Consider the following 16,633-nt stretch of genomic DNA (forward strand, 5'->3'; position numbering starts at 1 on the left):
GCTGATGTAATTACGAAAATGTCATTACTAGCATCAGAGATTTGATATTCGACTTTGAATATCTGTAAAACATAAACATATGATACTTAGCCGAAATGTTAAGTTTTTATCTGCAATTCAGTTTTTGATATAATCAATATCAAACATTTTATCAGCAGTTGAGGATTTAACATTCCTAGAGTTGTGTACCACATGCTTCTTGTTATTTCTTCTACAACAGAGAAGACAAAAAACTTAAAGGAAAGTGTTGTAATACAAAGACACAGGTTATTGCAATTGGGCACTTTATGTGCTCTGAGCGCACAGTGACACTGTGTTGCCTCACTGTGCTGGAGTCCTGGGTTCGATTCTGGGAGCTGGGGTGCTCTCTGTGTGGAGCTTGCACGTTAACTTAGTTCCCTTAGTTAACATGCATTTTCACAGGGTGCTCCAGCATCCTTCCACAGTCCAAAGACACACTGGTAGGTCAATTGGCTTCTGGGAGATTCTGCCCTGGTGCGAGTGTGTGTCCTGTAATGGACTGGCGTCCTGTCCAGGGTGTACCCTGCCTTGCCAGGATAGCCTCCAGCTCCCCCACGACCCTGAAGTGGATAAAGCAGTTTTAAAAGTGGATGGATGTCTTCTAAATATAAGTGGCATTCACACTTAAAAACAGGAATACCTAACACCACTTTACCTCCCTCCTCTGAGTTGAATGACTCAAAATCATCTTCAGTTCTACATTTTTTTGTGAAACACACTAACATTTATTTTATGATGTGTGATCCATGTTGGAATAAGGCACGATTGTGGTAGAAGAGGTTATTTGGGAAAATCTGAAATGTGAGTGGTCAACTCCTAATACGTCTTGCCATATCTATTCATACCAAGAGGGGTATTACTTTGCTTTTTGAGTCCTGAAAACACACACACACACACACTTCTTTCATAAATTAATGGTTTTAATTTCAAACAGGTACAATACAACATCCAAAAATTCTGAACAGAATCTAAAAGTCACATTTGCAAACCAGCGTTCTGGATTATGGAAGGCATGATTCCCCGGGAACCTTCGAGAACAGGCTGGACAAGATTCTTCTGATCAATGAGAGTAAACAAATACGCAAGATGGGCCAAATGATCTCAATTTGTTTTTATGCTCTTATGTGGGGGCCTTCAACATGGAATTTGCCCTTGATCACACTAGAACTTGTACTATTGTCCTTCTCACAGCACAACAGCCAACAGCCCCTCTTGCTGTCTAGACTGAGTTAGATAAGCCTCTGATCTCCGCTATGGGCATCCCTTGATAAATATGGGGTTGACCCCTGATCGTGTTTCCTGAGGAAGGTCAGCCGGTTACCATGGTGAACTCTCCTTCGCCTTCTTTTCCCCTCCTGGCCCGGGGCCAGAACAGGAGGCAGGTGGTTGGAAGCAGGCTTAGGCCTCCCCCTGGATGTTGTCCCACACACGGATGACGTCCGGACATTCGTTGAGCACCTCGAGGAGCCTGGAGGCAGATTCCATCTCTCCCTGGGACAGCTGTGCCAAGCTGCAGGCAACAAACTCTGGGCCAGCCGCCACCGTCCGCAGCCCAAGGGAATCCAGGGCCTGTCTCACACCGCGCAGCGAGGACACATCGCAGATGAACTGGGGGAAGAGACCCGACGGAACACTGAGCAAGACGTCCTCCGATTCTTTTGGTGATATGGCAAGTAACTCTGCATACTTCGCTGCTCAAGGCAATTTTCTGAACCGCATGATGCTTGCCTAGTGTAAACCCAAATTTAAATACAATGTGATTCATATCTACAGTATGTCTGGACATCATTAATGGGATAAATATAAAAGTTGTCTAGACAGCTAAATTAGACCATGTCTGTATTAATCTGAAGACAAAAAAGTGTTTCGTAATTTTATTGGCTCCAATATACTTTTAAGCTGGCTATTTCTGAAATCAAGGGTGAACCGCAGAAAAACAGTTTAAAAAATCACTTCAAGGAAAGAGTTTGCTTAAGTCTGAAAACCAGACAACACAGGGAGACTGAGGACGGAAATGCCCAGAACCGAGGGCACGGAGGACAAAGTGATAACGCTAATGATATGAAAATGAACAGCACAAACTAGACACTGAGACACTGCCATTAGGGTCTTCAAACACAAAGTCAGCTTCGCTTTTGTCTTTTCAGTACAATTTTATTACTTCCTACAGGTATTAAACCAATTTTGGAAACTGGATATTTCGCATGAGCACTCAGAACCAATGGGGACTTTACATAAAGGAACAATAAGGTGGGTTTTCAAGACATCCGAGGTCTCATGGCCTGCTGTGACAGAGACACCTGCAGCTAACCCCATGCTTGCAAGGAAGAGTTGGTTGACTGGGGCTTATAAAAAGGAAAATATGATGGTAATAAAAACCTTCTTAAATGTCGCAGAAAGCAGAAGGGTTTTCCCACCTGCAGTAATGGCTTCTCTTCCTCATCTTCTGTCTCTCTCACGTCTTCTGCTCCGGACTCTATGGCCAGCTCCAGCGCCCTCTCCAGGGACACGACTCGTCCCTCTGCGTCCTGCCCTGCCGCCGTGACCACACCCTTCCGCTGGAAACTGTACCTCGCCCCATCACACATTGTCCCTCTTGAGGGAGACAAAGCTTGGCTCCAGTAACAGGGGTCACTCACAGACGGAAGCTCTGCCCGTCTTGATCAGACTCATGCAAGAAGCTAAAGCAGCCATTTATCCTGGTTAATCGAACGAGAATCCAATCAAAAATGTTCTCTAGTTTAAAACTTGGAATCTGTTTGCAGAGTTTGCAGTGTGTCTGAAAGGTGGGGGGCGAGAGGAGCAAATCTGCAGTTCCTCATTCTCCCCATGCAGTACAGCAATAATTACCAGGACCCAGGTCACAAACAATTAGCAATACTAAACTGGGTGGGCCGATACTGGCAATATAAAATAGCGATACCCAATATAAAAAAAAAAATGACGAAAGAAAAGGGATTGGAATGTTTGGAAAATGGGAGCATACCCGTTCTTCGCTAGGATGTGTTTGATCTCCTTGTGGGATCGTGCATTGTTGTCGGTCAGGATTTCAATAAGCAGGGAGGAGCCGCCAGGCCCCCTGCCTTCATAAAGCGCATATGAAGAGGCCTTGGACTTGTCCTGAGGGAAAAGAGAAGGGTTAAAGAAACAGTCCTTTGAGAACTGCTTTCATAGTGATGGCTTTATGAATTGTATTCGCCACATACAGCACTAGGGACAGAAGTAAGAGTTTATGTGCTGAAGGCTTGCATTGAAATTATCAATATGAGAGGAAAGGTATAATTTTAACTTTATCGTAAGTTCTCTCTCAGCTTCCTATTCACGTTTCCTGTAAGAATTAGCTGGAACACGTCAAGCTCCCGATGTTTACTTATGTAAGAGTCTGCAGCTTCTACATCCTAAAATGGGAAAAATTGCTGCCCATGTGAAATCTTATCTGTTTCGTTGTCGTTATCTGAAGATTGCAGATGAACTGTCAAAAATTAGCCAAGCTACCAGCTACACATACTTGTGATTTCACCTATTTGTGCTTGGTGTTTTCTTGTAATCTGTATTGTACCTAATTCATGGTTTCTCATTTTAATATGACAGGATTTTGGGCATTTATCAAATTTTAAGTTCAGCTTCTATGAGGTTTCAGCCTGGAAATCTTCTACTGAAAATATTTTTCAAAACCCTTTAAACCTTTAAACCCTTTTCAAAAACTTTTATACTTTAAAGCATTCATTGAAAACTTTTCTAATTCAACCCGTTGATTTTCATTTCTTTTAGGATTTCAGTTATGGACAATGACACAACTGACTGCTGCAAACCACAGCAGAGGAAGCAAAGCCAGAACGTCAGAGACGTTGCCCAGGTCTACCTGGCTACTAAGCGCACTGGTGCTCATCAGACAGAGGCAAGGCAAGCCTAGAAAGCACTGACTACAGTAATGCCTCCCTCCAGATCCTTGAACCTCGGTCAAAAGCAAACTTTGGACAGGGGGTCCCCAGATCCTCCAGGTAAGAAAATGACTTTCTCACCGCGCCTCTGACTGCAGCCTCGATGGACGCTTTGGGCATGTTCTTGCTCCTGCACTGCTCAATGATGTTGGCCAGCTGGGCATTGAAGTCGGGGTTTGCTCCTCCTTCTGCAGCGAAAAATGAGATCGAGAGTAAAAAAAAACAAAAAGATGCCGATTTTACACCCAATTGGACCACTCTGATGCCTGAACCTGTCTGACCTTAGAAGGTCAGGTCTGTTTAGTACTTGAATAGGAGACTTCTAAACAAAGTCAGGCTGCTGCTGAAAGTAGCGTTGGTGGACCAACAGCTGGCAGTTTTTCCCCTAGATCAGAAACTCTAAAAACAGTGACAAAGTATCCTTTGTCCCATCTTTCTACAACGACATTAAAACCGACATCCTGAAGAATACAGATCCCATGGTGCTATTCAACAGGAGAACTTCTCACCATAGCGAATGAACTGGTTAAACACCACTACAGCCTTGCTGAAGCTGACATGTTTCACACTTAGTTAAAATGTTGAAGAAATTCCCCATTTCAGCATTTTCTCTGTTGTGCAGCAGAGAGTTTCTTAACTAATCTCTGTGACCATAGTACTGGATTTATGTAGGGTGTCAAACTTTGACTCTACTGATTAAAAAAAGGGGGTTTTCTCCCCTAAAAGGACATACCTCTGACAGCCAGTCTAATCATCAAGGCAAACTTCATAAACATGCGGCTCCTGGCAGCATCTTTGGGTCCCTTGATGTTTTTCACTTTGGACCACTTGTTGTGTCCGGCGAACCGGACAGCGCTGCAGTGCACAGAGCGGCCAGGTGGGGTCGCCCAAGACAGGCACAGCGGGAGCACAGCACGGGGCTGTCGGACGGTACAGCAGCACAGCGCGGCCACCGGTGCGCCAGCCACCAGCTGCCTGCCATAACCCAGGCAGAGTGACCGAGACATCAGCACTGGCCCTGCCATCGCCGCTGGCACTGGGGAGAGGGGAGGGGCAGCTTTCTCTGGGAAAACCCAAACACAGCATGAAAAACACGCCAGGATATCACTGCGCGAGAATGAGTTGAAGACTCTGGTTCTTGCGCAGGCAGCACAAATAAAGCAGAAGACACATCTTTCTAAGAAAATTAAGGCTTAACAAGGTAAAAAACCTCAGGTAATAGCACTGGCGTAGGTAAAAAAATCCAGCAGCTCATGTACACTGACACAGATCAAACTGCAAGAGAAAACGTGTTTTCAATACTCATTACCTTCAGAATAAAAATATATCAGCCTTTTGACTGCAACTATCTGTGTAAACAGATAACAAAACAAAGAAAGTACAGCCGTTCCCCGGTTGCATGTTAAATTAAAATGAGAAGTAACGAACATGTACAGTATGTAAGCACACAACGTCAAACCTTCATTAAAAACAGTTCTTACTGTAGTGTTACCCCATCTCTCTTCCACGACTGAAGGTCGGAGGTATATTGTTTCACACGTTAATCATTAATACAAAAAAATCTGTATGACACCACGGCTTTGACGTTTAGCAACAATGTCGAGCACACGTCAGAAAACTAATCGGATAATTTTTCTTCGTGTTTTAACAGAAGAACAAACTTACAGTTGATCTCAATTCATTGAAAAACAGCCTCCACCAGTTTCCTCCAAATGTGTGTACAACATGAACAGCCTTCCCCCGGCAACAGACAACGCAACAGTATTGTTCCGAGGTTTGACTGAGCCTAAACAGTAGATAACAAATATTTTTTGTCTCTAAGGTCAAAATTCTGTCACCAAACTATGATCTCCTAGCGGTGTTGTGGACTAAGACAGAAAGCCCTACAAATTAAAAACAGTTGTGTTTTTTATGGACCCTCTCGACATTTTTTACTGTTCTATTTTCTCAGTTTATATCGTCGACCTGTTGCCATAAAGCAACCGTTCCCAGCGTCAGTTTCGACTGTATTTGTTTTGACAGTCTGAATTAAAAATGACAAATTTTATTTTAAAATATAGTCATAGCCTCATAGCTCCAGAAAACACGCTTCATGTTTCCGAAATACCAATAAATGCTGGACATAACACCATACGCGTGTTTTCTTTACGTTTGTTCCTTTATATGTATTAAAGGATACATATAATCCTGCTGGCTATCAAACCTCTTCGCTGTTCATTGCTTTAACTACCAGGCGCACGGTGCACCGTGATTAGCATCCCTGCTTCAGGGCAATGAGACCCTGGGTTCAGTTCTTGACCTGGGGTGCTGTCTGTGTGGAGTTTGCATGCTCTCCCTGTGTTCATGTGGGGTTTCTCTGGGTTGTCTAGCCTCCTCCCACAGCCCAGGGACATGGAGTGTTTGGTCAATTGTCTTCTGACAAAATTAGGCTCTGGTGTGAGTGTGTGTGCCCTGTATTGGATAAAGCAGTTAGAAAGTGGATGGAAATATATCACAAAAAATGGTTTCCACTCTGCCTTGAAAATTTAAACACCTCTTGCTGAAAAGCAGGTGCTTTATTTTCCCTTGGGATTAGTTTTGTAAACCCCAATTTGCGTTTGTAAAGAATGCACTGTACTCTCCCTTCAGAGTTCTTCTCTGCAGATTTCAAGCCCTCCTGACATGACGTGTCTTCGAGTCCTAGAGTGTGCTGGTGTGCTTCTGTAGAGTTCAGAGTTGCTGCAGAATCATAATACAGTGGGTTTCATGAATCAACGTGAGTAGGTTTTTATATGTAACTTAGATCAGGGAAGAAAAGTTCCACTCTCCTCACATGGAGTCAGTAAGAAATTAAGAGCAATCTGACCTCCTCTACGAATATTTTAATCAATTAAATAATTAAGATCCAAAGTGAAACCAAAACTGGATGAGTCTCAGGGTCTAGAGAATCAGTGTTACCCATCCCTGTCTCTATATTGAGCTACTCTTGAACAAATGTAGTTTTTATCAGTTTTGAAAGTAATAAAATAATGTAGAACTTTACTGATCAGCCTAGAACAAGACATCCACCATACAGACGATCATGGATCAGTTACACATCAGTTTCCCGAATGTAAGGATTTCTTGTTGATCACGGAGGTGAGTATGTGCTTTCAAAATTTTTTTTTTAAGTTTTAAAAATTGAGATAATATAGAAAGGTTTGGCTTTGCATGGATAATACCTGCCTGCTCCTGACCTAAATGAATAAATGAACTACATCCCAATCATGCATTTCTGTTTCTGGAAAGACTGGGTTCTACCCCATGCCTATGATCTGCAGGAAAGGGTGAGCTGAATGGTAGTATATGAGTGCAGCACCTCAGTGTCCAGTCTTGAATTGTTTGGCACACATGTAATGGAATAATCCAAAAATAACAAATCATATTGTACTTACCACTCATATTTATCTCAGTGACAAATTCCAATTGCTTGAGTGTAAAACAAAATAAGCAAAATCTGACTTTGCTGTCCCAATGCCTTTGAAAGGGCACTTGTACAACCAAATATAAAATATCCCTTAATTGTCCACATCAAATAACCTCCACACAGTATTTTTATTATTTTTTTATTGCGTGTAAAAAAAGAAAAATACATTAAAAAATCAGAAGCCAAAGGACATTGTTTGGATGAGGAAATCCCACATACAGATTTATTTGTAGAGATCCTTTTTCCCACTATTATAGTCAAATATCAAATACAAAAACATACAAAAAACTAAATAAAAACAGAACAACCCTAAAACTTCCTTGTGCTATAAGGCCACATCTTTAGTCCACAGATCAAGTTTATAGAATTGTCGCCATGAAAAGCTTAAAATACAGAAGTCCAAGCCTGGTACTGGACAGAAGTTCTGCCAGTAACCTACAGATCTGGAAGGCATGTTCATTTCTCGGAATTATCAACCTAATTGATCCAAATAAGCCACTCGGCGCTCAGTCAGAATACAGGGCACTACAGCTCTCTAGACTAAAGGCTGAACAGGCCTGGATCCTAATCTCTCAGCTCCTGATTCACAGTATCCCATTCCCAAGCCCTGGGGCTCACGTGTCTACAATTTCATCCTGCAGTTTAGCTCTTTATTAATTGGCCTAGCCCTTACTTGCACTTTATTCTTCCAAATGAGTGCAGAGTTCGCACTTCTTCGTTTTTAAAAACATCTCATGCTTTTAACTGTGGGTTTGCTAAAGAGCAGCTCTTCCTAATCCGCTCCTTAGCAGTATTCCAGGATATTAGATCTCCCATTTGATCCCATTACTGATAATTGAGTAAAGTGAAAAGAGCTGGATACCCTACAGTACAGCTATGGACAGGATAGGTAACCTATTTCAGGTATATACAGTATATATGCAAAGATGTCTGGAAATCAGAACTTTTCAACTTTCATCAACCTGGAAAGACTGGGTTCTCCTCAGTAGCTCAGAGAAAAATTAAGAAATTGCCAGTTAAAGGCGTACCGTCACACGTAAGAATCCTGCTGTGTCAAGCATTTACCATAGATACAACTGAGATGAGCCTCACTGAAACAGTACGGCTAAAAAAGGAGAGCTCAGAAACCCAGCACTTGGTACAGAAGTAATCCTAAACTTCTAACCCCAAGCCACGACATTTAAGAATTGGAAACTCCTTAAAAGGCCAAATAATACATCCAGTCCAATTACCGCAGGCAAGTAAGATCTGGTTTCTAAAGAAAATTGATCACACCAGCCCCAGGCTTGAGAATTGCGGCCAAAATATTACTGAATCCCCAACATTGGTAAACCTCCATTCTAAATAGACTAGATAAAGCAATTTGTGTTTTTCTTCCATTTCCTGGCACCAGTGCAAAAACATGCATACCTTAGAAAAGTGAGCATTTAAAAGAGACATGCAATACCCCAGGGGTATGGCACACAAAACTAAGAATGTTCACAGTCCTTCTTTTTTAATTCACTAAAGGGTTCAGGCATTTGCAAAAGAAACACAGTTCACGCCTCAAGTATTTACAGTTCAAGGATCGAGTTCTCTAACACAGGTAACAACATGTACGGAATTACAGGAAATTTAAGAATTGCTGCATGCAAAATGAAAAAAAAACCAGACAATTCTTCTCTTGGCCTTGTCCATGTAAAACATCATCATCTTAAAATAGCAGACTGCACAGCAACGATCAAGTAAAAATTCACTGTGAGTGGCAGAGGGCTGGTAGTACTGTATATTCAGTATATAAGAAGTGGTATAATTTCTATTTTCCTAGTCCTATTCAAGTTGTATTCTTAAATTGTTTTGCATATTTTAATGGAAAAGGCTTGTGTTATACCCTTATTAAAATCTGTAAAATATGTATACATATAGCATTTGATTCACATCTCAAAAAGTTGTTCTTAAACATCTTTACAGGTGTCTTTTACTTTATTTATATAAAGTAAATAAAGGTATCCCCCTTTATTTAATGTACATTTTAGTTATCAATCCAAATGTGCACAGTATTGTCAATTCAGCTCCTCATTTCAGGATGGCAGCATGGGTAAGAGTTCAGGTCTATAGACTGTCTGGGTGGTTGCGGGTTCAAATCCTGAGTGGCGGCACAGCTGCTGTAGCCTTGAGAACAGTACGTCACCCAGATTTCTTCACTAAAGCCCAATTACAAACTAGCAATTACAATGAGCTGGGCTGGGCTGAATGACCTCCTGTTATTTGGAACCTTTCTGTTCTTATGTATGCTTTCCAAATGATAATTCAAGGAGAGACTGGCCCAAAAAAGGACAGAATTCTCCAGGACTCACAGCAGCCAGGGGTGAAGAGAATTTGGAGCCAGGTGCTTGAGCATCATGTGGCTCCGTAGGATCGTGTGGCAAGAATAAACATCCCTGCACGTCTCCTCCATCCTCTCCGAGAGGCCTTTTGTGGAGGAAAAGTAACAAAAGAACAGCATTTGTGAGGAACGATTCCCAGGTTTGTCATAACTGTGGGAGTTTCAGAGTGGGCTAGACTCTTAAAAGTAATCAATACCTGCTGTGTTTCTTTTAAAATTATCAATCATCTGTGTTCTATACATAAAATTAAATCACCTGAAAGCTCATCTGGACTGCTAGTACTGTACAGCCAGTTGATTTTATGTTGTGGTTGCAATACACTGTTCTTCCAATAGGTGGCAAAGTTCTATTCTCAGTATTTAAAGATGAGCAAGTCTTCTACTGTGTTCAATAAGGTCCAGATTATGCAACTCTCCAAAATGAGCTCTCTCTCACACTCTACACTGGACACCATTTTTAACATTTACCACAATAAATTCACCCCTGTTTTTTTGATGAGAACAAAAAAACAGTTTACATTGCCCTTCATTCAATCTTGTGTGACTTCCGTTACAATGCAGCAAGCCTCAGAGTGAAGGACTTCCAACATGATATCTTAATTCTGTGTGCTAGTAGCCAACAAGGAATGATTCTGGAGAGTACCGACACGGAGTTTCTTGTGTGCTACAGTAGATGTTATATAATTCCAATCACAGTTAATTAAAAATCATTATTTAAATCCTGACTGGCTGTGATATATGGTACGTGTTCAACCACTACAAAATATCTGAAGGTATGTTCATGTGAACAACCCCTTCCTCTCTTAGCACATGAATTGGATTATTTCCTTTTTTTCCACAAGGTGCTGATGAATCAACTTATTTATGCAGAAATTAGAACATAAGAAAGGTTACAAATGAAAGAGGTCATTTGGCCCATCCAGCTCATTTGGTAGGTAGTATAAAACACTGTATATTCAAGGATCTCATCCAGCGGTTTCCTGATGGCTTCAACAACATGGGTACCTTGTTCCATACTCCCATAACCCTTTGGGTATAGAAGAGCCTTGAGTTCTTTTTGCACTTCCTTATTGTTTCCACTTATGTTATCTGGTTCATGTTTCACTGTTTAGTCTGACGTAGTCATCTGGGTTGACTTTGTCAATGGTCTTGAGGAATTTGAATATTTTGATCAGGTCACCTCGTAATCTCTGTCCAATCTGTCAGAGAAGGACCTTATACCCTCAATGTAACTGGTTGGTTTTCTATGAGCTGATTACAGAGCAATGATATCTTTTCTGTAACCCTTCGACCACAACTGTACACAATATCGTAAATTACTTTTAGACTTGCCTTAAATTACATCAGAATTCCCCACAATGTTTTTAAAATTTTCTGGTTCACACGAGTAAATCTCCCTTTGATCACCTCCCAGCAAACACTTAGCTAAATAATCAAATAATCACTTCCTGCAGCTCTCTGCTTAATGTGGCAGACAACAAGTTATAAATATGGGCCTGTGTGTCTGTTGTAAAGGGATACTGTACCGTGCTGAATGGCTAGATCCAAAATTAAACTCCTCTCAGCACTTTGACCTTATGAATAACGCTGGTGGAAGATTTCACATTCTTAATGTCATGAAAAACACTTCTTTCCTTCAATTGCCAAACAGCTCCGTCCAATGGCTTTACACAGTGCCCAGCTAGAGAGGTTACCACATGGAGCAACTTGAACGGCTCAGTAGATTGCACCATACATTAGTGAGGCTGTACAAACAATCTCTTCTCAGCAGAAGATCATACAATTTATTAGCGATTACTTTATCGGTGCAGGGCCCCGATAACTTTCCAACATGGACACAAACATCAAAGCTAAACAGTACTATTTCAAATTCTAAATAGTACCGCCTTGTTCAGCTGTCTTTGCAGTCATCAACCAATGACAATCAGGTTAGCACCTTCTGTATCTAGACACAGGATCACTGTTCTGCCATCATCAAGGCAGACTCATCTCATCTCCAACCCTGCTTCTGGAGACCCCAAGTCGAGTTAGTCTTAAAGGGCACCTAGAAGATTTAAGCAAGCAAGTAATCTCTCTAATTTAAGAGAACAGTGATCCTTGAGGGCTAAAGGGTATTCATATTTGGGTACCAGACAATTTCTTACTTAATTAAGCCAGAGATTTGTTAATTTAAGTAGTTAAAATGAAATTGTAAAGTCTTTACAAACTGGTGATTTTAAGGAGACCTCTAAAGCCCACTTGGTCGGCGTGCTCTAGGACCAGGGTCGGAGAACGGTCTAGTACCTGTCTAGGCAAATTCAATCTTAAAGTTAAGCAGCTTCAACAGGAAACCTGAAACAGAAAAACTGAGGATGCCCACTGGCCAACAGTCCACTTTGCTCTTGGATTATGGGCACTGATAACAAAACTAAAATACCGCTAAACTGAAGGTCCAGTGCCACCCACAGAGGGGGCAGATTGTGTTCCTGAGCACAGTCTTGAAATGTGAGGTAGAAATAATCTTTTTCATCACCTAAATGTCAAACACTGGTTTGTGGTTTGTGTTTATGTAGTTCCCTGCCCGCTGCATGTCCTGAGATTCTGTGCGATTCTGGTCTTGCACTTGTTCCTTCATCCCTCACCACACTAACAGACTCCAAACATGCAATGTGGGTCATGTGGAAGCACACAGCCTGCTGTCCCAGACCCACACCTCTCTCTCACACACTTCCTCCCAAGATAACGCAAGGCCTGTTCATACAGGGCACAACGAAAACAAGCCAAATTTACCCAACAGCATCTGATGGCTTTCCTTTCATGTCCTCCAATTTGTCATCCACTCGTCTCGCAGCTGTAACCACTGAAGCTCCACAGGAGAGATGAAGTTGATAACACAGCCTGGCAGAGTATCTGCACACTGTCTCCCCTCAGTCGAGCATGTCTGAGTGCTCTCCCCATCCACGTATTAGATATGTAATTTTCAGTGCCTGCAACAGCAAAGCTAGGGCTCAAAATAAGGCTGGTTTCTAACATGGCACTGGTTTTTACACAGCTCTCTACAAGAGCAAGGAAAAAGTACAGATTAATTCCACACTGAAGAAATACAGAGTTTTGGCTGTTGATCCTTCTTCAAGCGTGTTCAGAAGAAGGTTCAAATGTCAAAACATTGTTTCTTCAGTGAGGAATTAAACTTAATTATTACTTTGCAGCGAACACATACTGATGCAGCTTCCCAGTAGAGCCTGTATAAAACTGGCCGAGCCTGGCAGAGTCACATACTGCACTGCAGACACCCCCTACTGCTGGGAAGTACGTGGGAACAGACACTAAAGGTCATCAAAACACTCAATATTTAATGTCTGAGAGAATCATCAACAACCAACCCTTTTCAGAAGTTTGCACTCACAATTCACAACCATTCACAAAACTGAGTAACCCAGTATGGTGTACCAAATGCAGAATCTGCGATATCAGAACAGAAGTAGTTTATATTCTGCAAGGAAAGGGTACTGTCAACCAAGAGAGGATATAAACCGCTCCTCCATTAAAAAACTCCAGGGTTTCAGATCAACAAACTTCATATGTTTTACCTCTTCTCACACGTGATTCTTTCAGTTTAGACCAGGGGCTCCAGCCCCAGTCTTCAGGGGATTACAGTCTCTTCTGGGTTCCTTGTACTTAAGTTCCTAATTTGCTTTAGGAAATCCTTAACTTTCAAAAACTGAAACCTCTTCCGGGTTTAATGCATTTGATCATTTAAAGAGAACTGCAAAAGCTTGCCTTATGGCTAGACTTTGGCCCTAGGGGACCGAAGTTAAGGGTCTCCTTGGGCATGTTCAGAAATGCCTCCTGTAGTAACTATTTCAGTCTTTAAAACGAGGACTCAAAGCCACCTGCAGGGAAAATGAGCTGGACAGGGCTCTAGTACATACAGTGTAGGATGGGGCACCGAAGTCTGGGCAACACTGACGTTGTCCCAATTAGTTCTCTTCCTCCCAGCTGAAATGGCTACAGAGCCTGTTCTTATTTCAGAATATTTAACGTGGCATTCCAAGCAGAACGAACAAGAAGACACACCCTTACCGATCTGAGCCTACAGAACCATTCACATTCACTGGACAGGAATTCAAAGGATGGCAAAAAAGGACAGGAATTAGCCATCACTTGCTCCACTCTCTTCACTTCAGCTATCCAAAACAACAGTGTCTGAAGCCTTCTTGGTTGACGTAGCCAGTGGTCCTGTTACCTATGATATCACTAGGTACCTTCACTGAGCATTAGCTACCAATTATGTACAGGTACTGTATCTGTGCAGAACAAAAAAGACTAGTGACCCAACAACAAGACACAGGTACACAAATCCAACAAACAGGTTACAGAACTGATCACAATATTTATCATAATATCACTCATGATTAATAAATTCATCAGGATCAATTAATGAAAGCGATTTTTCATGAAAAACTGAAGCACGATATCTGCTCTTTTTAGATGGAAGAGAATTCTCTTGCGGGAAAGCCATTAAGAGATCAGGTTATGGTGCTAATTTATTCCAGAGTGTGCCTTGCATGTCAGTTTGGTTAACACCGACTTCAAACATAACATCATTTAAAGGAGTGTTTTTTAAGTGCATGGCTTGTCTCTTATTGTATTTTATGTCTTGGCATTTTCATGCAATTGTGGGTTGTTCTTTACCTCTGGATTAACATTAATTTTCAAAAATCCACCAGAAACAAAAAGATATGCTCCTGAAAATACTGCATTAATGTAAAAAAGAAGGAAATGGCACATCTCATACCAAAATGGTTTCTTCTCTTCAACAGAAAGTTTGAAAAAAAACTATTTTGGGGGCTGTATTTATACGGAATAGTTTGACGTCAAAATCCATCTGTTTTGAAGCTTATCCGCAAGACAACATTGTTGTTCCTGGCACAATAATTCTCACTAATATCCTGATTTTAAAGGTGCACATCAACAGAAGATAAAAAGATAAGCATCTTGCCTGAAGGTCATTTAAAGCTCTTTTTTCTTTCAGCTAGTTAAGAGTGTATATTAACTGTGAAGAATCTGTTGTGGGGAAAACAGGCCTCAAGTCACGAGCAGGAGGGAATGCCCTGCACAGCAAGAATAATGAAGAAAGTGAAAGAGCTAGCACGGAGGAACACAGATGATATGAACTTCATTCGTCCTGGCTTTGTAATACCTATTTCAATGTGCTCATTCACCAACGTGGGAAACCCAGCACGTTACTGGTAGTCTATTGCACAGAATGTTTAGTAAATAACATGACATAATTTGCAATTCACAGGTTTTAACAGTCCATACAGATAATTTCACACAAACCCTTCTGCATTCTTGCATCCCACCCTGTTTTCCTGAATCAAAAATGTAGTAATTTGCCCAAGTCCCAAAGTACATTCAGTACATAGCTCAGGTTCACTAAATTCCTGACAGAACACGAGAAAACAATCTCGTATTAAAAGGTACGGAGTTGTGTGCTGTCCTTACTGATCACAGCAAATAGAACCACTCATTTGCGGAACACAAACAAAAATGTCAGTTTTCCACAGATGACATGCCTAGAATACCCTGTGATTTTACAGTGCACCAAGAAGCATTTAGAACACACCGTGTGTCCTTTAGAGGGGTGGTCGCTCTCATTCCCGAAATTCAGTTCTATGTGGAATTATTAAAGGCGTATGAGTAAAGGCCTAGCTACTTGTAATGCATTGGAATCTACAAGTTAAACAAATACGAGTGAATATCAGTCAGGGCTGCTCTTCCCGAGAGCCAGGGTTACAGCCACGATCTTCGACTACACCTAAACCTGTGGGTTTTTCTATGTTAAATACAAAATGTCTGAGGACTTTATCCAAACTGTACTTTTCTTAGTCAAGGTCCACAGGGATCAATATTTATGCATATTATACTTTTGCCTTAATGGAGAAGTTATTTGGTAAAACAATGTTTTGTTTTGGTTTTGAAAACCTCCATCATATAAAAAAAAAACATTAAAAAGGGTTCATCACTGCTTGACGTATTTAGAAGATTTTTTTTATGAAGCATAAAATCAAGCATCGCATTATGTAAAATAACTTTAAACAAATTGTAAGGTTTGTTATTAGGGCCTGGACAGTACCTCAGAAGACAAAATTTTAAACTCAGTGCAATCACTTAAGTGGAATACAGTACATTGTGTTGCGAGAGAATTCTAAAAACAAAAACTGTAATGGGAAAACCTTATGATCCTGAAAATCTAAAATACTACATTTACAGCAAAATAAAAAAGCCAGGTTGCTCAAGCTTTACCCTGTGTGCTTTTGAGGATGCAAGAATTGCAGCACTTCCTGTCAGTAAACAGAAGGTGAAAGGTCACTTCCTGTTTCTAGGGCTAGCTGATCTCACATTCACTCGTTGACTCTGTGGAATGCTGGTTGTGGGATACCTGGGCTGGATATACAAATTTAAAATAAAGATATGCCATTTCTAAAAAGCTTTTTCTTTTAAAAAAGAGATACAATTTGAAAGGGGAGCAGTGGGAGAAGATGGCAGTTTAAGGGCTGAGTCTCTGTGGTGCACAGCAGGGGGGCGGGGTAGGGGGCGCTGTGGGGCCGAGGCGGAGGTTACGCGGTCTTGGTGAGCTTCTCCGGTTCTTTGGAGGCCCACAGCTCCTTGTGCTGCCGTCGTCCGAAGCCCTCATCGTAGTTTCCTTTGCTCTTGAAAAGCTGCTGGAAGTGTGGCTTGCAGTAGAATTCACCTTCAAGGGCTGCGTAGGAGCCCAGGCTGTGGAAGGGATCAGAAAACACACAGGTCAGGAGAGTACAGATGACACATCAGCCTCCGCCCTCCTCTGATGATGTCAGATTTATCACCCGTGGTAAG

At 41.5% G+C, this 16,633-nt stretch overlaps 2 protein-coding genes across 3 annotated transcripts in view; both read right to left on the minus strand.

Moving 5' to 3' along the window:
• Nucleotides 1–923: 923 nt before the first annotated feature.
• On the minus strand, nucleotides 924–5,704 carry taco1 (translational activator of mitochondrially encoded cytochrome c oxidase I). Of its 2 annotated transcripts, none has more exons than XM_088906266.1 (6): nucleotides 5,628–5,704; nucleotides 4,696–5,025; nucleotides 4,044–4,150; nucleotides 3,008–3,141; nucleotides 2,439–2,616; nucleotides 924–1,629 (listed from the first exon to the last, which is right to left on the minus strand). In XM_088906266.1, the coding sequence occupies exons 2-6, from the start codon at nucleotides 4,985–4,987 to the stop codon at nucleotides 1,420–1,422; spliced, it is 921 nt and encodes a 306-aa protein (XP_088762392.1). In that variant the 5' UTR covers nucleotides 4,988–5,025; nucleotides 5,628–5,704; the 3' UTR covers nucleotides 924–1,419. The 2 variants fall into 2 exon arrangements, with proteins under 2 accessions (XP_088762392.1, XP_088762393.1); XM_088906267.1 differs by having other exon boundaries at nucleotides 5,444–5,684.
• Nucleotides 5,705–7,532: 1,828 nt separating this feature from the next.
• Nucleotides 7,533–16,633, minus strand: part of limd2 (LIM domain containing 2) — a 36,094-nt gene continuing 26,993 nt past the window's right edge. Inside the window, exon 4 of the mRNA XM_088906038.1 lies at nucleotides 7,533–16,534. Coding sequence (XP_088762164.1) covers nucleotides 16,375–16,534 — 160 coding nt within the window. The 3' untranslated portion in view covers nucleotides 7,533–16,374. The remainder of the gene's footprint in view (nucleotides 16,535–16,633) is intronic.

The sequence above is a fragment of the Atractosteus spatula genome, chromosome 26 (assembly GCF_055471065.1).
Source record: "Atractosteus spatula isolate fAtrSpa1 chromosome 26, fAtrSpa1.hap1, whole genome shotgun sequence".
Classification (NCBI taxonomy): Eukaryota; Metazoa; Chordata; class Actinopteri; order Semionotiformes; family Lepisosteidae; genus Atractosteus; species Atractosteus spatula.